The 23,904-nt window shown below is 34.6% G+C and overlaps 3 protein-coding genes and 1 long non-coding RNA gene across 6 annotated transcripts; 2 read left to right on the top strand and 2 right to left on the bottom strand.

The window, feature by feature from the left end:
* The first annotated feature begins 6,736 nt into the window (after positions 1 to 6,736).
* On the top strand, positions 6,737 to 11,760 carry LOC133880450 (uncharacterized). Of its 3 annotated transcripts, none has more exons than XR_009902291.1 (3): positions 6,737 to 6,867; positions 7,639 to 7,729; positions 11,318 to 11,760. It is a non-coding gene; the product is annotated as an uncharacterized LOC133880450 (long non-coding RNA). The 3 variants fall into 3 exon arrangements; XR_009902290.1 differs by having other exon boundaries at positions 6,743 to 6,942; XR_009902289.1 differs by lacking the exon at positions 7,639 to 7,729 and having other exon boundaries at positions 6,743 to 6,942.
* A 2,652-nt stretch (positions 11,761 to 14,412) lies between these two features.
* Positions 14,413 to 14,814, bottom strand: LOC133878938 (non-specific lipid-transfer protein 1-like). Its single transcript, XM_062317500.1, has one exon. The coding sequence runs from the start codon at positions 14,812 to 14,814 to the stop codon at positions 14,413 to 14,415; it is 402 nt and encodes a 133-aa protein (XP_062173484.1).
* A 90-nt stretch (positions 14,815 to 14,904) lies between these two features.
* Positions 14,905 to 15,924, top strand: LOC133878937 (uncharacterized). Its single transcript, XM_062317499.1, has 3 exons — positions 14,905 to 15,054; positions 15,485 to 15,699; positions 15,768 to 15,924. The coding sequence occupies exons 1-3, from the start codon at positions 14,905 to 14,907 to the stop codon at positions 15,922 to 15,924; spliced, it is 522 nt and encodes a 173-aa protein (XP_062173483.1).
* Positions 15,925 to 21,161: 5,237 nt separating this feature from the next.
* Positions 21,162 to 21,902, bottom strand: LOC133878935 (NAC domain-containing protein JA2-like). The gene has a single exon (XM_062317498.1). The coding sequence runs from the start codon at positions 21,900 to 21,902 to the stop codon at positions 21,162 to 21,164; it is 741 nt and encodes a 246-aa protein (XP_062173482.1).
* Between the last annotated feature and the right edge of the window lie 2,002 nt (positions 21,903 to 23,904).

The raw sequence follows: 23,904 nt of genomic DNA, 5'->3' as shown, positions 1-23,904 counted from the left end.
AATTTCTATCTTTTTCAAGAAAATAAAATAATAATAATAATAATAATCATAGTTATGAGTGCAAGTAGGTGGGAGGATGATAATGATATTAAAAAAATAAAATAAAATAAAGTAAGCCAACTGAGAAGGATCCCAACAAGCATCCCTAAGATTTCTATCTTTTTCAAAAAAAAAAAAAATAAATAATCATAGACAATGGGTGCAAGTGGGTGGGAGGATAAAAATGATAGTAAAAATAAATAAATAAATAAAATAAAGTAAGCCAACTTAGAAAGATCCCAGCAAGATTTCTATCCTTTTTTTAAAAAAATAATAATAATAAAATATCATAGATATGGGTGCAAGTGGGTGGGAGGATAATAATGATAGTAAAAAAAATAAAATAAAGTAAGTCAATTGAGAAGCATCCCAGCAAGCATCCTAAGATTTTTATCTTTTTCAAAAAATAAAAAAAAATAAAAAAATCCTAATTATGGGTGCAAGTGGGTGGGAGTATAATAATGATAGTAAAAGAAAATAAAAGGATTAAACATCTTTTTATTGCACGTGGTTTAACTCTTTTATTTTTAGATATGTTATTTATACAACTTTTACACAATAATTGTATAACAATGCTAATGTGTAAAATATTTTCAATTTTTTTTTTTTTTTCAAAATGAAGCGTAGTGCATCACTTATCTCTCTCTTCCATATTAGTATTGTTGTGTAAGAGTTGTGCAAATAACATATCTCTTCATTTTTTGCTCCATGTAGTTCAATTCGTATCGAGAAATGATCCCTACACTCATTTCTCACAACAGCCCCACAACAAGCTGACGTGGCTGGTAGTATTTTATTATTTTTTTACAAAAAGAAAACAAAACAAAACAAAAAAAGTAATAAAATATTACCAGTCACGTCAGCTTGTTGTAGGGCTATTGTGAGAAATGAGTGTAGGGATCATTTCTCATTCGTATCACAGATGATACATTGTTTTTGGCTAAAGACGGAATTGGTACCTTTGTCCGAATTTCCGTCTAAAAACTAACGGTTGTCCACGTCAACACCACTAAACACCTTTAAAACCTCGACACTTGTCCCATATGCCACATAAGACGCCACATCAATGGCATATTAAAAGCTTTAAAAAATGAAAAAAAACAAAACAAAACAAAAACAAAAACAAAAGAAGGGGTAGTTAAGCCACCCAAACTGCCGGTCTAGGGGTGGCTGAACCACCCCCGTGGCCCATGGGGGTGGTTCGGCCACCCCCAAGGGCCAAAGAGCAAAAAAAAAAAATAGGGGGTTTGGCCAAGGGGTGATTCAGCCACCCCCAAAGGCCAAAGAGAAAAAAACAAATAAAAAATTAAAAAATAAAATTAGGGGGTGTTGGAACAAGTGACTCATATTCTCTTGAGCATAGAGAGTAATACGAGAGTACCAGTAAAGTGGCTAGTTGACAGAACGAAGCGAATTAGGGTTTTATTATAAATATATTGTACTATAGTCCTAACTCATATTATTGAATATAGCTGCATTCTTGTGGACGTAGGCAAATTGCCAACCACGTTAAATATGTGTCTTACTTCTCTCTTGATCTCTCTTTTCGATTCTATATTGTTCATCATTGTTGTGCACGGTAAAAATAGAGGGTTTGGCCATTGGGGTTAGCCGAACCACTCCCAAGAGCCACGGGAGTGGTTCGGCCACCCCTAGGCCAAATGGGAAGGGCTCGAAGCCACTATAATTTTCTCTTTGAAAGTGTCCAAACCATCCCCAAGAGTCATAGAGTTGTTCGACTACCCCCAAACCGGCGGTGGGGGCGGTTGAGCCATCCTATTGGCCAAAAGCCACCCCCATCTTGCCCAAAGCCACCCCTTCTTCTTTCCTTTTTATTTTTTTTTATTTTTTATTATTATTATTATTTAAAGCTTTAAAAAAAAATATATGGCAGCGACATGGCGTTGATGTGGCGACTTACGTGATATATGGGACATGTGTCGAGTTTTTAAGGGTGTTTAGTGGGCCTGATCACGTAGACAATCATTAGTTTTTGGACGAAAATTTAGACAATGTATCATTTCTGTCTTTAGCTAAAGCCAAGGTACCCTGCGATACAAAAAAAAAAAAAAAAAAAAAAAAAAAAAAGGGGGTTAAACTAAATGGAAAAATTCCCTATTTAACCCAAAATAAAATAAAATAAGCCAATTGAGAAGGATCCCAGCAAGCATCCTTAAGATTTCTATCTTTTCCACAAAAAAAAAAAAAAAAAAAAAATCATATTTATGGGAGCAAGTGGGTGGAAGGATAATAATGATAGTAAAAAAAATAAAATAAAATAAAGTAAACCAATTGAGAAGGATCCCAGCAAACATCCCTCAAACTGCCCTTTCAATTTGAAAAAATAAAATAAAAAATCATGCTATACATGATCAGCTCTTGCATGGATTATACTAATTGCACAATAATCCAAGCGAACAATATCGATTGTCATATCAGCATGTCTTCTTTCCTCCAAGAATTAATGGAGATAGGCAGATCGCCCATTTGGCAAAAGAATTTTCCATTTTTTTTTTATTTCTTTAAAATAAAAATAAAAATTAAGCTCCTTCCTTCACGTTATTAAACAATTTTCGTCACTTTTTTTTACAAAAATTTCAAAATTCGTTTCACCTTTATATCACCTTAATCAATTCTTATTACTATTCAAATACAATAAAAATAGAAAAAACTTTTCAAATTTTTGTTCTGGATTAAAATATATATATATATATATATATATATATATATATATATATATATATATATATATATATATATATATATATATATATATATATATATATATATATATATATATCGCTCTCTCTCTCTCTCTCTCTCTCTCTCATATTTTCTGGCACATAAGTCTAGTCAGATCCCTCATATTTTTGATCTGTATGTTTTGTTAGAACTCCACTCACCCTAGAATTTGGTCCAATTATGTTATATTAATTATTCATACTTGTAACATTTTTTTTAGGTAAGACTCGATCTTTTTACACTCACATATATCTATATTACCGGGTTGAGTGGCCAACCACCCTTACCATCCCATGTGGTGGCTTACTAACTCCTCAAAAGATAAAATGGTGACCACTCCTAGTAGTGTACATGCATGTGTATATTAATTACCCATATTTACTATCCGCACATGCAAGTTGATAGCAAAAATCAATATCCGCAAGTACGAATGCGATAGCGATTTTAAGGTATGCAGATCCGCATATACTCAATTCCTCTCAGCTCATTATTTTTGTTCAGTTCCATTCTAAGTTATATTGTTCGATTCCTCTGTAAGAAAAAATAGGGATTAAAGATGGTGTTTGGTATTTGATTGTTGAACTAGTTGGGTGCTTTTGAAGAAAAAAATGCTACTGACTTTATTCTCCTTTGAGAACAATCTGCATAATGTATTTTATTAAAGAAGCCTTGAAGTACTAAGATTATGCTCTAAAGCATAGTTTGACTAAAGAGACGAATTATTGAACATGGTAGAGAGGAATGCTTTTGAGACAATAGCAGTAAAACAGAATTACCGAATCTACTGCAAAGTGTAGTTGCAAACAGAATGATCTCAACACTTTGAATTGTTCCGCTAGTGATGGAAACAAAGAGTAGTTTTATTGAAATCATGGAATGATATATATATGACCGAAGTTTTGGCCCAGTCAGCTCAACTGACTCGAGGAGGCTCAGTCGGTCATCAAGGTCTCGGATATTTATTACAGAAACTTATAAACATTTCCGGTTACCAGATTCGGGAAAATATTCCGGCTCGGAAAGTTTCTGGGCTTGGGGAATATGAGAAGAACGTGCGGAATTCTCATATCCAGTTGGTCCAGTGAATGAATTTCTCGGGACTAACATGAGGTGATATGGACAGAGCATACTGGAATCTTTCTCCCGATATTTAAGCGAGATTCATAGTTTGATCGATAACTCCATCAAAAAGATCCAGGATACTTAATCATCCTGAGAAAATCATGGATTCCGGAAGACCCAGGATACACAGAGCACTCTCTCCCTGAGGGGATCATGGATCCCGGAAGATCAACACTCTCTCCCTGAAGAGTTTTATGGATCTCGAAAGATCTGGGATCCTAAGAACACTCCAACCATATCTATGTGCCTATAAATAGACTGCTACCCCAGGTATCAAAGGACTACGAATTCTCTGATATTACGTACTCTCAATACTCTCTAAAATTGTATATTACTAACTTAGGCATCAAAGTGAGACTTCTTTAGCACACCCGACAAGCCTTTATTATTTTGTAGATCTCAAAGGAAGCGAATCAAAAGTTGACACGTCACCAAAACGGAAATTGTACCAACCATAAATATTTTTTGGTTGTATCCATCATCCTCTTTTTTTCTCGGCTCTACTCATTTTTTGTGTTGTGTTATATTTTCAAAACAAGCTCAAAAGACTAAAAAAGAGTCAAAATTATTTTTAAAACCATTTAAAATAGGCTCATTACCTATTTACGGATAACAGATAGTAACCGTACTTAACAAATGTAATAACCGTGTGGATGTGGGTGCAAATAACCGTACTGATATCCACATATACACCCCTAGCCACTCATAAGGGGGTGACTGACCACTTCTGGCAGCAAACCCTTTAGAAATTTTTGCTTTTCTTTTTTCTTTTATTTTTTTGAAAAAAAAGCTTATGTGGTTAAATCTAAGACCGTTCAATCTTAAAGGATACAGGTAATGTTAGAAGTTTATCTTGTATCCCTCAAAAAATAAGGTGACTTTTAAAACCACCATTGGACTTGTGATTGATTACTATTGAATTTTGATTCAATTGTGATTTTAAAAATCATCTCATTTTTTAGAGATACAAGAGTGACACATGAGAGACTTCAAGAATTACTTAACCCCACCAGGTATAAGTTCCAAAGTCAAAGGCGGCAAAATAGAAAAAGGAAACAAAAGAAAAAATTAAATTTCAATTTCCTTGTAGACAAGGATAACCTACAAATATATATTGGCATTAGTAGGAGGCAAAGAAAACGATGGACCTTTTTGTTTACGAGAGAACTCAGAGAAGCCCCATTGACATTTCTTTGAATTTGTAAATTTGGTGAGAAAATTCTATGGGAAATTGATGATAATGAATGTTATAAGAAGTGATGATGTAATTATTGAAGTATTGATTAAATGATTAAATTCTTTTCATATCAACATAAGTTTTTAGAAAAATTGATGATTTAACTTAGTATCATAACAAAAGTTTTGAGTTTAAATTTAACTCTGTTATTTACTTTCCATTTTAATTAAATATTTTAGATATTGGGCATCATTTATTAAATATCCTCCCTTTATGAGTGATAAATGAACATTTCGTCAATCTTAACGCAAGAGATGTGGACTACCTTGAACCACTCTCCTCCTCGATCTTTGATGCAGTGTTTTTGTGCAAAGATAATGAATTCAAACGATACATGATGACATTCGACAGAATAAAAATCCAAACTCATCAAAGGGATGTTTTTATGATTACATCTCAAAGAGTTCTTGCATCCAATTTTATCTACAGGCAACTATGAAAGCTTAATTGGTTTGAAAAATGCTGTCCTTAATTTAGATGGTTAAACAAAATTAATCATGCAATCAATCTACTGCTGTAACATGGACTAATACAAATTGTACAGTAATCAAAGTGAACAAGTTCGATTGCCTTATGAAGTATGAACATGTCTTATCTGACCAATTCAATAAATAATGTGAAACAAAATCCAACCCTTGACTAATATACAGAACATTGCTTGGGTTTTGTTTGTTTCGATGCAAAATATTTTTTGATGTTTGGTGCGATAAAAATAATTAAACTGAAAAATATTTTCGATTAGGTTTTTTAGTTTCAAAAAATGGTTTCATTTTTTAGTTTCGTAAACCATTTTTAATGCTCCGTTTGTTTCGATGTAAAATGTTTTTCGTCGTAAAATATTTTTAACGAAAATATATTTCAAAAAAAAATGATTTTCTTGAAAATATTTTTCAACGTTTAGCTCGTACGAAAAAAAAAAAAAAAAGGTGTAAAACGGAATTCGGCAACCGCCATCGGAATCTAGCAACGTCTGGTCGCCGACGTTGGATTCTGACCAATACAGCCGAAATCCATCAAAAATTTCCAGATTCTGACCAAACTGTCTGGAATCTGGACAATGTGGCCAGAATCTGGTCCGCCGAAATCTGGTGACACCGCCGAATTCCGGCAGACCAAATTCTGGCACCGGCTGGATTCCGACAATCAGATACCAAAATTCAAAAAAATTCGGTGGTAGAGTCAGGCTACTAACAAACTCCAATTTCCGGCAATGACGTATTCTCACAAACGCGCGTACAAGAATGAAGAGCTTTAAATCCAGAAAATGATTTACGAAAATCGTTTTCCAAAAATTAAAGAGACTTTTACGGTCAAACTGAAAAATGATTGTCGTTGACTATTATTTTTTTCCCTACAAAATACTAAAAAATATCAAAAATATTTTTCAAAAAATATTTTACCCTAAAAGAAACTGAGCACAAGGTATATTGATAATGTTGTCTCGGGCTAATTCAGCTCACATCTTACCTTTTTGATCTACAGAAGTTTTTATACTCCACTAGAATCGATTGAAATTGAAAAATACAAACCTAACTTTAACTACTAGAAGGGAAGATTTAAATAATGTACGGACTTTACAAAAATAAAAGAGAGTACCCAAGATGGCGAGGCCGCTGTCCAGGACATTCCGATCTCTTAATTAAAAGTCCAAACCCCAACCCAAAAAAGGCATCATCATCACCGTCGAAACCAAGAATTTCACTAACTAAACGGAGCCCCAGATCATGGTGCGTGTACCTCATTCTCTCCACCAATGTCCCAATCAAAACCTACGTTGGGGTCACCACCGATTTCCCTCGTCCGTTCGTTGGATATGTTTTTGCAACGATTTATTCTTTGTGAAGGGATATTTGATAAATTTGTTGAAAATTGTCATCTGGGTCAATCTTAATTTGGTTTAGTTTATTGCACAAATGGTTTGATTTTTTTTTCTTTTTTGTATGTAATTGGTTCGAAGAGTTTGCATATTTTTTCAAGCTTTGTAATTTGATTAAGAGCCTATGTCTAAGCTAATATTTACTTCACTGATGAGGGCTTATTTGTGTGTGTTAAATTGAGTTCTTTAAATGTCTCATTGTGTTATTCGATTGTAATCTCATTAGACACGGCGCATAGATATGCCATCTAATTAATGCTATATGTAATTGATCCTCAATAGTTCAAAAACCTGAAGTAATTTATATTTTGTGTTAGCATGTTGATTAGGCCTAAGAAATAGTCAAATCTGAGTTTGCATTAAAAAAAAAATGCTGCTTCCTAAGCTGGAATTTTGTCTCTATATATATATTTTCTTTTATTTCTTATTTCTACTTTGAAAGTGTTAATATTGTTTGAGATGTTCTACCCAAAAAGTATTAAGTATCTAAGGCTTATCTCACTGTTTTTATTCTTCCCTGTTGGGTTCTGTTTTCGTTCCCACAGTAGAAAGAACTGGTATTCTTCATAATTGGACAAGTCCCATTAATATTCACTTTAACAAAGTGGAACTTTCTGTGTAGTCTGAAACAACATAATGGTGAACTTAAAGGTGGTGCAAAAACCTCTCGTGCAGGAAGGCCATGGTCCGAGGTTTTAAGGACCAAAGTGAAGGTATTTTTTCTAATCTGTGAGATTTAAAGACTTATCTTTTCTTACTTTGCAGACACCGAGTAGCTAACATCCCGTGAGCATAAGCTGTCTCATAGTTATAGAATTTGACAAGAATGTCGCAAAGCATTCAATGTTTTTGAGGGACAATATGTTAGTTCTCTCTCTCGCCTGCTCTCACATCGGCACATGTGACAATGAGCCTTATTCTGATATGGAAGTGGTTCTATCGATAGCTCAAAATACCCTGCTTCTATCGATAGCTCAAATTTTTTTGTCATCTGATATGGAAGTGGTGCCTTATTCTGTAGAGGATTTGAAGGAAAGTGAGCCTTTGATGGTCCATCCCCTTGCTGTAATTAAAGAATCTGGGTTGCCTGAATTGATGTCTTCAGATTAGGTGTCATGTGAGGGGTTTGAGGATAAGATGTTGGCCCTATTTATTACCATTGAAGCTAGTCAAAACCGAATGATTTGGGTTGTTCTTCAAGCTTAGTTCCTAAACAGAGGAAACCGTGAATTAAAGAGATTGGCCTGTTCCATTAACTAAGATTTGAAGGGAGGGCACTCTAGTAGAGGTTTAGGGGGAGCAGAGGGGTAATATTTGTTATTTATGAAGCCTAAGATTCTTTTCTGGATTGTGAAAAAGATGATAGATATAGGGATAAAAGGTTGAGGATTAAAGGTCTCTTTAGGGATTGGAAGGGGTGGACATTGTTTGTTTACAAGAAACTAAGATGAAGATTATTTCTAGGGTTGTGGTGCTAGTTTATGGGGATATCATCATGTGGTGGAAAAGATTGAGAAGTTTGTGGGGACCAATACAGTTGCCTTTTTTTTTTCTTTTTTTTTTTTAAAGTGTCAATGATAATTTTAATTGGGTTTTTGTTAGAGTTTATGTTCCAAATGATGATAATGATAGGAAACAGCTATGGGATGAATTGGTTGAACTAATTAGTTGGTGAGAGATGCCATGGTGTATTGGTGGTGATTTTAATGTTACCTGATATCCGTGTAAGAGATTAGGTGACAATCAATATTCCCTAGCTATGCTGGATTTTTCTGAATTCATTTTTTATTAGGTTCTAATGGATATCCCTCTTGTTGGTGAGAATTTCACATGGTCCAATAATTGAGATTTGCCGTCTTAGTCCATAATTGATAGGTTTCTCCTATTGCCTAATTGAGAAACTTAGTTTCCTAATGTTACTTGGAGGAGATTTCTAGAATCTTTTTAGACCGCCTCCTTCTGGTGCTTGATTGTGGCATTGCAATTAGGAGCAAATGATATTTTAAGTTGGGAATAACTTCAATTCGGTCCTGGCAAAAAGTGGGGTTTTTTTGCCCGCCAATAATAATTTGACACGTGAGCTTGAAACAAAAAAGCAAATGAGTGCAATACACCCGATTAAAGACCCAAGATGAACGTTGACTCCTCATCTGATACGAACCGAATTGAAGACCCAAGATGAACGATGCCCCCGCCAGAAAGCCGCCACCCACGCCGGGACTTCTGAGAAAGACTGATCATCGGAGAGAGAGAGGATGCAAATCGAGAGAGAGAGAGAGAGACTGAAACTGAGAGACCGAAAATGCAGAAGAATAAGAAGAAGAAGAAGATGGTTCCGGCCAAGAGGATGGTTTTTGAGGTAAATCCAACCCTTTCTCATGATTTTCGTAACACCAAATGAGTATAGAACTGGATTATGGTGTGGGTTGCTATGGCTTTACTAGATGTGAATTTAGGGTAAATTTTAGGTCATTTTTCTATGTTGACCCATTCGGTTGGTTCTCTTGAAGTCTTTGATTTTTGGTTATTCCCTTTGATGTTTTTGTAGAACCGAATGAGTATAGAATTTCTAGAAGTGTTTGGTTCTTGGCCGAATCACTGTGTTTGATTTAGATAAACATACCTTGGAGATACTTTGTTCTAGAGAGCTTGGAAACTGTCTTCGGTGCTCTTGAACATTTTTGAGGTAATTGTTTTTGAAATGGCTTATCAAAGCAAATAATGAGTTTTCGAAAGGGATTTGGGGCGGATTAGAGGCGGACGGACGGGATTTGGGGGGATTAGGGGCAGACGACTTTGGCGACGTGGTCCAATCCGGTGGACGTGCGGTGATTTTGGGCTAATTGGGGGCGGACGGGATTTAGGGGGGATTAGGGGCGGACAAGATTTGGGGCTAATTAGGGACGGACGGATGGGATTAAGGGTGCCCACGCCGGGACTTTGGCGGAGTGCTCCAATCCGGGCGGACGTGCGGTGATTTTGGGCGGATTGGGGGCGGACGGGTTTTGGCAAACTGGGTGGTGGGTTTTCTTTCTTTTGTTTACAACGTAGGCTACTTCAAATCAGAATGGGAGAGAGGGATTGGGTGCTTCACCAACTTTTCAGTTTTTTTGTCTTTAGCTGATGTGTCAAGTGGCTATTGGTGGGCAAAAACCCACTGCTTTTTGCCAAAACCATATAGAAGGGGCACTCTTTTAAGTTTGAGAACATTTGGTTGAAGTTAGAGGGATTGTGGAACATGTGAAAAATGGGTGGATGTCATACAATTTTCAGGGTTACCCTAGTTTTATTCTCGTGCTCAAGTTGAGAGCCATGAAAATGGATCTGAAAAAATGGAATGAAGAGGTTTTTGGTAACATTGGAAAGCAAAAAAAGGATCTTTTGGTTGGAATCCGTGACCTTAATATTATTGCAGAGGAAAGACCCTTATTTGATGCTAAAATGTGGAAAAAAAAAAATTAGGGATTTAGAGGTTTATTCTGCTCAAAGAAATATGTTGGAGGAAAAAATTAAGGGCTCTGTGGTTGAGAGAGGGAGATAAGAACACTAAAATTTTCCATCTGGTGGCAAATCCCAATAGAAGAAACAATTCCGTGGATTCTTTAGTTGTTAATGGATCCTTGTCCTCAGATTTTACAAAAATAAGAGAGCATATTGTCCAATTTTACAATTAGCTTTATTTAGAACAATTCAGTTGGAGGCCAAACTTGGATGGTCTCGCTTTTACATCAATTGGAGATGATGAGGGTTGTTAGTTGGAAAGAGATTTTGTGAAGAGTGAGGTTCTTGGTTTAAGGTATGGAGTGATTTGTTATTTTTGCTTAGCACAAGGAGTTTTAAGTCGCTTTTTAAATCCTATGGAGCTAATTGAAATTGGTGCAACCACGGACTACTTTTGCACTTCTGCAGCCTTAAATTAATCTGCTCTTATTTGTCAGACAACATTGTTTCCATAACCTTTGCTACACAAAATACCATTTGAGGCCCTTTATGAATTTCATATTGGTTGAATATCCTCATTTAGTTAGTAGGATCTCTTTGGTTTTCTATTTTCTAATTATCTTCATGTACTCATACTTGAGTGTTGTTTAAATATGATCCTCTTTGTGTGTTACTATTGTATGTAAACATATATACCCTGCTGGTAAACGATTGGAAGTATCATATTTGTCTATAAGATCCTGTGAATAAACTTTTGTATTTTTTCTCTACTTGAGATTTTGCTAAAACAAAAAATTTATCGATAATACATATTGGTTGGAGGTTGTTGAGACTGATTATTTTTTTAATTGTATTTGTAGCTTGTAAGTTTGAATCAAAATGGAAAAGTTTTTCAAGGAAATCGCCCCGAAAAAGAGAAAATGAAGACGTGCCAAAGCATTTAGATGAGACCTCACTTCTGTTATTGCAACATAGGGAAGCAGCACTAAAGAGAGTTAAAGGTTTGTTTGGTTGCTGCCACCTGAAACCTTACTGATCAGTAAATTCCATTCTTATTCACTTATAAATTTAGATACTTTGAGCTAATCAAATATGTTGTATACATTGGAAAAGGCATACTTGGACATATGAATGACAGTCAGTAGCCCAAAATTATTGTATATTTATTTGATGTCATCGGTATCAAAACAGAGAAATGGCCATGTTTAAATGAGGACCATTGAAATGTACCAATTCCTCTATACATAATGAGAATGAAAGAAAAAATAACTTTTGTATGCAGAAACAAAATGTTTATTGGTTATCTGTCATGTGTACCTCTACCTCACATTAACTTTAAACTTGTATGTGTAACCTGAATAATTTTGTGGACTTCTGTGCACCTCATATTTCTGCTTGACATGTTTTTTTTTTTTATATATAAAAATAAAAAATAATTAATAATTAAGTTTTTGTGCCTTAAGAAGAGGAGGAATGAAAGATTTGAACTAGTGACTTCTTTTTTATGAGGCGTGGTCTCCAACTAATTTAGCAATATTCCTTGGCATGGCATGTTTTAATGGGTATGTCATATTGACTATATCTTATTTGATTCACTTCAGTCCAACATTAAACGCAAGGTTTAAGCTGCAAGTATGATTTAACATTTTCACTATGAGATATTGTGAGATCAACATCCAATGACAAAATGCCAATTGAAATGTGCTCTCCACCCCCACCCCTCACTAGAAAAAAACAGCATTACATTTTCCTTGGGAACCAAGGAAGTGGTAATAAGTGGATTCAACTGCAATTAGCTGATTTTAAACCTTTATTAAGTTGAGATCATGAAGATTAATATTTTTGGCTGTTACTTGTAGATCTCATTTTGTCAATTTTGTCTCATTTTTCTCTATAGATTATCAAGTTACTTTTGAATATAGTTACGTACTAGGATTATTTGTTCTATATAATGCATACATGAGATCTTCCCATGAGTTAGAAATCGACAGTAAAATGCTTTTTGATTGAGATTCTATAAACCAATTGAGTTAGTGCTACAGTTACTACAAATTTCCTTCCTGACATCGTAGTTTGATGTACCCTCTGTTCCATATTAATAAAACAATCAAATTTAGTCATCACAATAAGAGATCATGATCCCCTAAAATTAGGTTGTCCGAATTTCTCAAAAATTCAGAAAGCCTAAGAAAAAGAGACTGCGCGGCCCACCTGACCTAACATGTGGCTTCCGCATTTTGAACTATCCGGAACTGGTGAATCTTGCAGTTACCTTCTCTTTGACTGTCCAAATATTTGTGTTAACCACATATTCCACTATGATCCCAAATTGTTTTAGATCGTGAAATGTCCACATTAATCCAGTTCTTCTAAAGTTTTAATTTTAAAAAAAATAATAATAATAATTTATTTTCAGGTCAAGTTTATCTCCTTAGTGTCACAAACTTAATAGTATTACCACATTAGTCCTAGATATTAAGCCATTAATAATTTAGTTTGTGTTCCATTAATGTTCAATAAAATTCCAGTTGGTCATCCTATTGTTTTCTCCTCATATCTTTCTGTATACCTTTGTGTGTTTTCCCCAATAAGAAATGCCTCACATATCAAAAGATCCATTTGATTAGTTGTTGGCTGAAAGGATCAAGGGTTGGATTATCAGTTCAAAAACAAGCTTCGGCCCCATGCATGCTTTTATGGTAATAGCATTAGAGGACTCACAATGAGCGGTTTGTGTTTAGTTTTTCTCTAAATTTTTAACAATATCCACAAAAACTATCATTTAACAACTCTTTATCAAATGTTGAGTTTAACATTTGTCAGTAAGTTAATTAGTAACTCTATAAATTCAAAGAGCCAAAAAAATGAATGTTATAATTTTTTTAATATTATTTTTCACAAGGCCATGCCAGACACGATTTCTTCGCGTTGGCTTCCAAATTGCGTTGTCGATTGAATTGGGTTCATTAGAATTTATTGCATTGAATGCTTTTGATCATCAATTCAATTCATGCATTACACATAAAGATAACGTGAATTGGCTTCATTAGAATTTAATGCATCGAATTGAATGTTGGGCTTCATTTAAAAGTTCACCACTAAAATTAAAGTGTGATTTTTAAGAGAAGTAAAATGCAATTAGTAAGGATAAAGTAGCAAATGTGATTCTTTAGTGACAACTGAGATATACATCCACTGAATTGATCTCCTCCGTAGGCAAAGTAGATAGAACTAAAAGCAAGATCAAGTGGATGATTTACAACTAGAAGACTACAAATTAAGACGAAGCTATAATTAAGAGGAGCAGCATGAGGACAAAAGCACCCATTTATTCTCACGACGCTACTACATCTTGTAGATGAAAAGTGAAAACCACTGCTCCATCAACCTCACTGTATGCTGCAAACAGGGTTCCAAGCAAAAGAAAACAGAAAAAGAGTTAAAAATATTCCGGAAACAATAATGCTAGCCATAAATAGTAAAAAAAAAAATGTGCACACACCCTCCCGGGTGGCTCCACCCCCAATCACCACTCGGGATGGATGGATCGGGACTCCTAGATTTGGTGGTCACAATACCACCATATTTGATGGATCGGGACTGCCAAATCTTGTCGTCACAATACCACTATATTAGAGAAATCTGGTGGTCATAACCACTAAATCAGACATTGGAAGTGGTCACGACCACCCTTATAGGTTCGGTTGGGGTAGCCTACCACTCTCAATGGAGCGGTCAGCCACCCATGGGAGAAGCTGGCCAACTTTTTTGAGTTGACAATAAACTTTGACACGTCACATTGCCACATTAATAAACTTTTTTGAGAGGCTGACATGGCCATGCCATGTGCACTGCCATGTCAACACATAAGTAATCCATGCGTAAAAGTGTAGGTATGGCTAGCATTTTCCTCCCATCAAATATAAGATTTACTACAGTTGTCGTATGATAATCATCATGCATAAGAAAATGCTGCTAGAGAGAGAGAAAGCCAGTCATACTTGTTGCAATCTGCAGAGGGGTTGATCTTGAAAATGAGGTTAACCCCGCACTTGTTAGGAAGTCCAGCTGCTAGACCAATATTATAATCAGTGTACGGAATCCCGCTAATAGCTTGCTTCACACACTTACAAGCGCTCTGGCGGTCCGCCGTGGTCTTAGTCACATCTTTGAGGGACTTGATCCCGCTGCAGCAAGCGGCCGGCACAGGCCCACCACTGACTACATAAGAAACACATGGGATCAGGTCACTCAGCACCTTGTTGCATGCAATATCTGCTTTGGTGGCAATGGGTGCGCTTGCCGCCATGCACGCCAGCACCAAGCAAGTCAGCTTGAGGACAACAGAGCCAGCCATGAAGACAAGAATGAAGAATATATTCCTAGTTTTAAGGTTTTAGTCACTGACTGAGTCTAAAAGGTCTTGCTGTTTATATAATGCAGATCGATGGTGGTACGGTGCAAGTCCAAAGATTTTGTTTGGTTGTTGGGCTTAATTACTGTGTTTTGGTGGAATTTGGTTGAGCGCGTTAAATGCTACTCTACAAATGCAAGAGAAAAAGTGAAATCTGATGAGTCCTTTGAAAAGGAAGCAAGAGTAAATTACAATAAATTTTCCATAATTAAGTGCTGTAAAAATAAATTACAATAAATTTTCCATAATTTTTTAACATTTCAAATTTAATTATACTTTTTTTTTCTTCCTTTTCTCTCTTTTTTTTTTCTTTTTTTTTTTTTTTTGTACTGGTAGATGGACTTCAATTAATTAATCCCACGCTACTTAGGAGAAAAAATAAAAGAAATAAGGGCTATTTTGGTAGCTAGGGTGGTATAATTATTAATTGGAGTCCATCTACCTGTAAAAAGTGGAAATTTTACATAATTTTTATGTTTTCGTACCAGTTGAATTCAATGTCTTCCTTTCTAATTTTATTAACCAATTTATTAGAAAAAATTTGGATCGAGCATTTCATTGGCTTTCCGTCCAAAAAAATAAATGATGCTTTAATGCTTATGCCACATTGCAGGCTTCAGCATCGAATGTGGTAGAGGACACCACAACTAACAGCCTCCGCGCCCTCTTCTCCTCCTACGGTGAGCTGGAGAAGGCCGTGGCCATCCTTGACAAGCAGACCGGTAAGTCCAAGGGCTACGGCTTCGTCACCTTCAAGCACGTCGACGACGCTCTCTTCGCCCTCAAGGAGCCCAGCAAGCTGATCGATGTTGGGTCAGCTCGGGACTGATGGGGTGCAGGGCCCAATTGGGTCTACTGGGAAGTGGGAATGACGGGATGGGGATGGGAATGGGCAGGGCACAAGGCTGTTCGATTCCAGTGTCGCAGTATGGCCAGCTGGGCTCGATGGGCACATATGGCAGGTTTCCGGGTGGGCCACCGATGGGGCATCATCCATTGAACTCGACGGCATTGGGAGGGCCAGGGTTGTCGTCGGTAAAAGAAGAAAAGTGATGATAGGGTGTTTTAGGCTCTAGTGTATTTAGTGTGTTTTAAATGATGTGTCAAATTTTTACCGAAGGCTGTAAAAGTGATGTTTTACGGCTCATCCTTATTAAAGGTATTCTCATTTTTAAAATCTAAAAAAGTGATCACAACCGATGCATTTACTCAAGAATTTATTTACATATTCCCTTTTCAAAGTTTTTTTTTTTTTTTTTTTTGACATGTCCACACAAGAAGGTGAAGAAAATTCAAACTAGTGACCTCCGCTTCATAATGCATAATCTCTATCCGATTAAACTACCCTTTTCAAAGTTTAACCGCAATGAATGTATTCGAAATGCACAAAGAAGGGCCCATACATCCGCACTAACCAATCAAGAAGCATCCTGTCACAATATACAATGAATGCATGCTTAATCATTGAATTGAATGAATAAAGGAAAGACCAATTCTTGTGTAAGCATTAACCCATGCCGAAGAACTTCCCCTTATTTTCTTCAATTTTTTTGGAGTCCAAACAACACTCATCAGGGAGAAAATAATCAGGAAAAGCTTCTCATATTTTTTATTATTATTATTTTAAAGTCTTTTTACTAGAAAAATCTATCAAATAAGAACAGTGCTACGCACTAGCAATTCATCCGGAAATTTGGCTTATGAATGGCATTCTTGTAATTATGAATAATTACAAGAATGCCATCCATAAGTCAAATTTCTGGATGAAATCCGGAAATTCTGCTTCTCCTAAGTATTACCCATCAAATAAACATGTTCTTACATCTTAGCTTTTTGATTTAACTAATTATGTAAGAATTTCTATAAATATTAGGATTTTTTATTTATTAGTACGAGGTATCCGGCTTCACCTTTAGTGGCTTGGCAGCACCTCAGGCTCACAGAGGCCCAGCCTAGGATCGACTGACTGATCTTCAGTCCAATGCCTCACACCACTCAAAGCATTGAACAATATTTGAGTCGCAAGTTTCGCTTGAATGGTTAGCTCCAAAACAAAATTTGCACTTAGCAAGTCTCACCTGAGAGCTATGAAATAATATTCCTTAAGGACCTCAGGCATCAACCCGTTAATTATTAGGAATTTAGCTATTTACTGGATGATAACTTTTTTTTTTCTCCAAAGATAAAGGAGATGGGTTGATATCCAAGTATTTTAGTGAAAGAAGTGGGAATTGAAGCAAGTTGAAAACTTGAAAAGAAAAATCAATGTTAAAAGACTGGCAAATTATCAAGGACCGAATTGCAATTTTTCATTTCTTTCCTTACTATCCTAATTGGTTTCCATAGTTTTGTTCAATCCTTGTTAAAAATTGGATCTTCGTTTATCTTCTTGGATTTGTAACTTTCGTAATCGAGAGTTGTGTTTCTTGGTTGATTATAAGTAACCAATGGAATGGATGTTAAATCATTTAATTTCGAGATTTTGAAATATTTCTGAATCTATTTCAATTTTTCTTTCAAATCGCATCTAGGTTGTGGGCAATTGTGTTTTGTTATTGTAATAAAACACTACCGTTTGAGTTTTTTTAATTCTATGTAGTGTAAAACACTAACAAAAGATCTTGATTTGTGGGTTCTTAATAAAATGTACACACCATAAGGCCTAAGCTTGCTCCATTGCAATTCCCCCCAGCTATCGTGGACTGAACTCCCTACCTCTCACTTGTGACGTTTTGACAGGTATACGTTTAGGAATAAAAAATAAAAAATAAAAATGATGGAACACAATACAGCATGTTTGCCTCGTGAAAAGTGTATTCTTTCCACCTCCACACAACATAAATTACTTATGTATTTACATGGGTGGATATTAGCTATAACTAATCTATTATTTAAAGTTATTTACTATTTGTATAAACGGATGCAGATGCAGATGCCGTTAGTAAAAATTATTATCTTTATACCTTTTATATAGAACATATATTTTTAATGTTTGCTAGATTTGTAATTTTTTTTTTATTTTCTTTTTGGTTATTTTTAAGTTGGATTGTGAAATCAAGATATGGATTTCATCTAAAATATTAGGGCTTAAAAAACACTAAAAATTAGTACAAAATAATTTCGAAAATCGTTTAGAATAAGCCTTAATAGATACACAATATACTAAAATAAGCTCAAAAAGCCTATTACCTGATATCCTGATAGCGAATAATAACAGTATTCAATAACCGCGCGGATACTAATCGTATGATGCACATGCGGACATGACCTAGAGACCTTCACTGCAAGGCAGCCTCTAAAAACCTAACCCCTCCGGTCACTACTAGTATTACTCGCCATCTGGCCCGTAGACATGGAAAACAAAGGATAAAAATGGAATAAGAAGCAGGTAAGAACCCTCTCTCTCTCTCAGATCCATAGATCCATATAGAAAACTACCCCTTAATATTGGAAAACATTCGCTTCATTTCTCTCCTGCACAAATACACTAATTCAAGTTTTTTTGTTTCTACTAATTCAGGCATTAAAATTATCTCTCACCGACTGCTCGCCCCGACAAGCTCTTTTGTTTTCTAATTCCTTTGCAGACGTCTTGAAGGCCCATTTAGCAGCCTATGAAATTATGTAATCACAAGGTTGTTCAGTGTTTTTTTATTTACATTTCTAGGCATAGTTTGGAAATGGTTGGATTATAGGTATGATGAAGACGCTGAGATGGCTAAAATTACTACCGTTATTTAGGACAAAATACGTTACATACCCTACCAATTGTTCTTACTAATTTTACCCATCATAAAATTTTTGGAACTTATCATACACTCTTTATCCAAAGAAGCTGGAACAAAACCAGAATTTTCTATCTATAAGAGTCAAAGGTCGAATTTAACTTGATAAAAAAAAAAAAAATGAAAATCCAACTTAAAAATACACACATGATGTATTATGTACCATCTCTCTTTCTTTTTTTCTCCCTTCTCTAGTTACTAACTAAAAAATAAATAAAAAATTGGGAAATAAAAAAAGTTATTCCTGAACATATACGTCCAATAAACCTTATCTCCCACCTTGCCACCTACAACCAAACCTAAAGATATTCATGATTGCATCACATGCTTCTTTATGGATTCGTGTCCCCCAATTTGTACCATTTTTCTTCTTCCTCGTTTCTTTGTTAATAGTGTAAATTTAAGCCACTGATCCCTCCCTCATTCCTCAACATACCTTCTTCTAGTGGGCTGAACCAAAATTTATTTTTAAGAGTCAAAATCATAAAAAAAAAAAAAAAAAAAAAAAAAAAAAAAAAAAAATATTTAAAAAAAAATCAAATTTAAAAAAAAAAAAAAAATTATAAATTTTTGGAGCAGTTCCACCCCTGCTTCCTCTCAAGATCGGTAGACTATCAAACCAATCATATTATAATTAAGGTCCTAATTAAGTGAAAACTGAGTAGAACTTTAGTATTAATTCTTCAGTTAATTTGTATTAGATTATGATAGTGAGGGACGAAATTAGAACAAACCACTCACACATATATATTGTCGAGTTTACACGTGTTCCAAGTAAAAAGATTAAGTCCTTCATGGGAAAAGTGCAATAAATTTTAGTGGTTAATATAATATAGTTGAGATGATACTCATATGCTTAAGCCTTTATGTTAAGTGTGTTTCAACATACTATATTTTGGTCTTAGAACATCTCTGGTAGAGCTTTTAAATTGGTTATAAAAACTATATTTAATTATTATTATGTAATTTACCTTTCCATCCAATTTGCAACAGTAGACAAAAGCAACTTGGACTAATATAAATTAATATTTTAAGAAAGGGATAGAGAAAGGTGAAAAATAATTAAAAAAAATGGTTAAAAAATAATATTTAAAAAAATGTAAATGACGAAATAGATAGTCTAACTGAAATTTGTATTGAAAAATAACTAGATAAAATAAAAATAAATTAATTAATTAATTAAAAAAAAAAAAAAAAAGAGGGTATTTTGAACAACTAAAATAACCTTTATTACTAGAAATGCTCTTACTAAAAGACTCTCTAATATATATCATTTTTCGTGGAATTGTGTGGGAGCCGGCCTAAACTACTAAATCATACGAGTCAATCGTGGTTATAAGCCTAGCTACAACATACTTTATTTTCTTTTTCTTTTTTTTCTTTTTCTTTTTTAAAAAAAAAAAGGATGAATTTATAAGCGATTATTGGGGATATCTTGCCGAAAATGGAACCTAGTAAATAAAGTCCAATTTTATTTTATTTTATTTTTTTTCAATTTGCTCTAACCATAGGTTTTTGTTTACTGAGTTTATTGATATTTCATTAATAAATTAATAATTAAAAAGTTGAAAAAATCACATTTCTTTGAAATTGGTGCTAATGGAATAAATTGTTTCACATGAATATGTGATCCAATTGTCCACAATGTTGGACACTATTTTAACTCTTTCGGTTTCAAGTTTCAACAACTAATAATGCAGAGCAAGTTTTGTAATTCAGTCTAACTCAAAGACCAATTGACAAATTATCTGTTTTTTCTTTGGGGGTGGGTAGTCTTATTTTGTCTTTTTTATTTAGTTTAATAAGTTATGTTTTTGTCTTTAGCTACTTTTTGCATATGAAAGGAGAAAATGGATTACATTATATATGAAAACGAATTTCTTAAAAAAAATTAAGAAAAAAAAAAAAAAAAAAAGAATAAGAAAGACCGACGTAAATAGTTTTTGTTACTTATTTTGCTTATTTTGCCATTTGAGAGAACATCACTAAATTCTCCTCAAATCATTTTGAAGTAGTAGACACCAAAGCTGATTATCAAATTATTTTTTAAAGTAAAAAAAAAAAAAAAAAAAAAAAAAAAAAAAAAAAAAAAAAAAAAAAAAAAAAAAAGCTACGGTATCTAGATTTATTAGTACGATTTTGATGGTGTAGAGTGTTGTTGTGACTGAATCGGAATGTTGAAATGAATTTTTAATTGGATTAATTAGCTTCCCACAACTAACAACGTTATCTTTCTTTCTTTCTTAATCAAAGAGAAATAAAAAACAAAAGTAATAAGTTTGGCATGAAACATAATTGTTTATGAAATGCAAATATCTCTATTGCGGGTGTATAAATTTGGGAGACTTGCAATATGATGAACTGGAATTATGCTCCAGCCAAATATAACAAACAAATAAAAAATTTACAATTTTTTCCTATCTCTTGAGTGACCAACAGCAAAACAAAAAACCAAAAAACTTCGTTTTGATCGGGAACAATTTGCCTCAATTTTAACTGTAGTCTCTAGGCAAAGAAAGTACTTATGTCACCATCCCAAAAATCCTCTAATGTCCAAAAATCCTCTAATGTAACAAGCGGCAGATCTCCACCCTCCGGGGGCAGGATGTTCATGAAGCTCTCTAAATCAAACTCTGAATCAGGGTTATCGCAAGCTGGTAGACAAAACTCCATATGGGTTTCCAAATCAGTATTGGGCGTTCCATATTTTGCTTGAGGCCCATCGCATTGAACAATTTCACAGCAAATCTTCTTTCTTTGCTGAGATCCATCCTCGCAGCGCCTTTTGATCCCAATCCTCGATTCAGAGCCTTTCTTTTGAAGGGTACAGAGGACCCAATTGGTACTCAGTTCATGCTCCCCAACGAGTGAAAACTCGTGCATTACCCAGTCGGATCTCTTCATGGACGAGCCATCTTTAACCTTGAAAGAAAACAATTTCCTGGCCCCAATAACATCACCCTCCTCATCATATATATCATGAGAAGAGTTCTCATGCCAAACCCCAGATCCGGCAGTTCGTGCCACTCGATTTTTGCTTAGTTTTCTCAGTTTCGCGAAAAAGTAAACCTTCTCACCCTCCTGATCGCCGCAGATTTCCCAGGGAGGCTTTTCACCGTATAGATCGCACTCACCGATGCCATCCCAGGGAAGCTCTTCACCCATCACCTTCTTCAACAAGAAGTCTCGTACAAGCTCTTCATCGCTGGGACAAAAGCGGAACCCCGCCGGTTGAAACGCAGACATCGACTCCACTCTTATCTTTTCTCCTTGAACGATAACAAGGACTTCTATCAGGGTTTCACTTGGAAATCATGTCTAAACCCTAGATATATTTATTAGCCCTGCACTGACCGACTTGTCTAATTAAAAAAATAAAAACAAACAAATAAATAAATAAATAAAGGCAAGCATACCGTTTAAGCCTTTCGTGCGGCGTCGTTTAACCCTTAAGCGATCATAGTTTTATTTCCTTTTTTGCCCTTGCAATTCTGAAAAAGGGTTTGCCTTCGCTCGTGGAGCTTGAAGCCAGGGTAACGGGCGATGACTGGTGTGAGGTCACCGGTGTGAAAGATTTAGGGAAGAGTTTTGAAGGTGGGTTGACGTGGAGCTTCTCCAAGACCGAGGACGAGCCGGTCAGCGTCTGGACTAAATCTCTGAAGGTGTGTGTGTCTGCTTGCACGAAGGTTGGAGATGATGGTGAAGTCATGGTGTTGTGTGTTTCCATTTTAGAGAGGGATAGAGAGAATGGAGATTTGCAGAAGAAAATTGAAATTGGTTCAAACCACCAAATAAGCTGGTTGAAGGCTTGGGGAAACAAACCGAATGGGGAATAACCTGCGTCCTAGGCTCTCCATTGTTCATAGTTCATGCATTGAAATTGAAGAAACACAAGTACAACAATTATTCCCATAAACCTACCATCTGACCCTTGTCTTCTCAAGAAAAATTATACTTTTTGTCTTCCCGAGAACCAGACTTATAATCGCTTGAAATACTATAAAAAAATAAATAAATAAAGCGTTTTTGTCCGAGGGAAATCAAGGTCAAATGTAGTATTTTGTCCGAACCTTGCATGCTTATTATACAGATTGGGTTGCTTTTAGAACCTTCTTCAAAAGTTATTTAATGTCTCACAAAATGCCGAAATTAATAAAATAAAATAAAAAAGGCTTAAATGTGCTATAATATATTAATGGTTTGTTTAGGAATTGAATTTTTAAGAATTAGAATTGAATTCAAATTTACTGCACGAATTTCGAAATTTAACTTTGTGAGATAAAATTTAAAAAAGTTGAATAAAATATAATTTATTTTGAAAAAAGTAGAGAAAAATTTTGATTCCATCCTATTGCCAAAAAATTTAAAAAAGTTGAATAGAATATAGTTTGTCTCATACATGTCAGAAAATTATACAAGGAGATTCTGACCAATGACGTACACATTCAATTACTGGACCATCCGTGAACAGTGCTTGCTGATTATAATTAACACCTATTAATTGTGTGATTACTGTTGATCACCACGCGCTTTGATGGTGCGTGTACCTTGATTCCCTTTTTCTTACCGGACGATTTGTGTCAATAAAATAAGATACTGATAAAATAAAAATATATTTTTTAGTATTATTTTATTGCTTTTATATAACACGTAGTTTCTTTATATGTAAAAACATTTTTTAACATGAAAAATATTTTTATGCAAAAATTATTAAAAAAAAAAATAGCATTACATTAGGATTAATAATATAGTAATTTTCTTTTTCAAATTATGAGTTGTATGTTGATGTGGCATTTTCTTTATTGGGCGACACAAAAGACCTGATTTGTTTTAAGTTCCTATATAAATTAAAAAATAAAACTAAACATTTGTCTATAAATTATTCTAAAAAAAAACTTTTTATCATGATATAAATGTTTTATGGACAGGGATTTGGTATTTTTCTAAGTATATATATGTGTGTATGTTTGACAAATGGTAACCCAGTGAATTTTTATGAAAAAATAAGCGCACTTTGATGCTAAAATAAATTGTGACTTACGCCTATATTTCTTAGTTTTGATTGGCTTTATAAATAACAATCTTTTTTTTTCTTTTTCTTTTTAATAGATTTTCCTTGGTTAATTAGCAATAAATTGTTACAAAGTACTCCATAAGAAAACTCCCACTATTCTTGGGACATTATCAACTTCCACAATGTTCTTCCACTACCAAAAAAAAAAGGCATTTATGGACGGTTTTTAAAACC

This window comes from Alnus glutinosa, chromosome 10, assembly GCF_958979055.1.
Source record: "Alnus glutinosa chromosome 10, dhAlnGlut1.1, whole genome shotgun sequence".
Lineage (NCBI taxonomy): Eukaryota > Viridiplantae > Streptophyta > Magnoliopsida > Fagales > Betulaceae > Alnus > Alnus glutinosa.
This window is presented reverse-complemented; position numbering and strand designations above follow the sequence as displayed.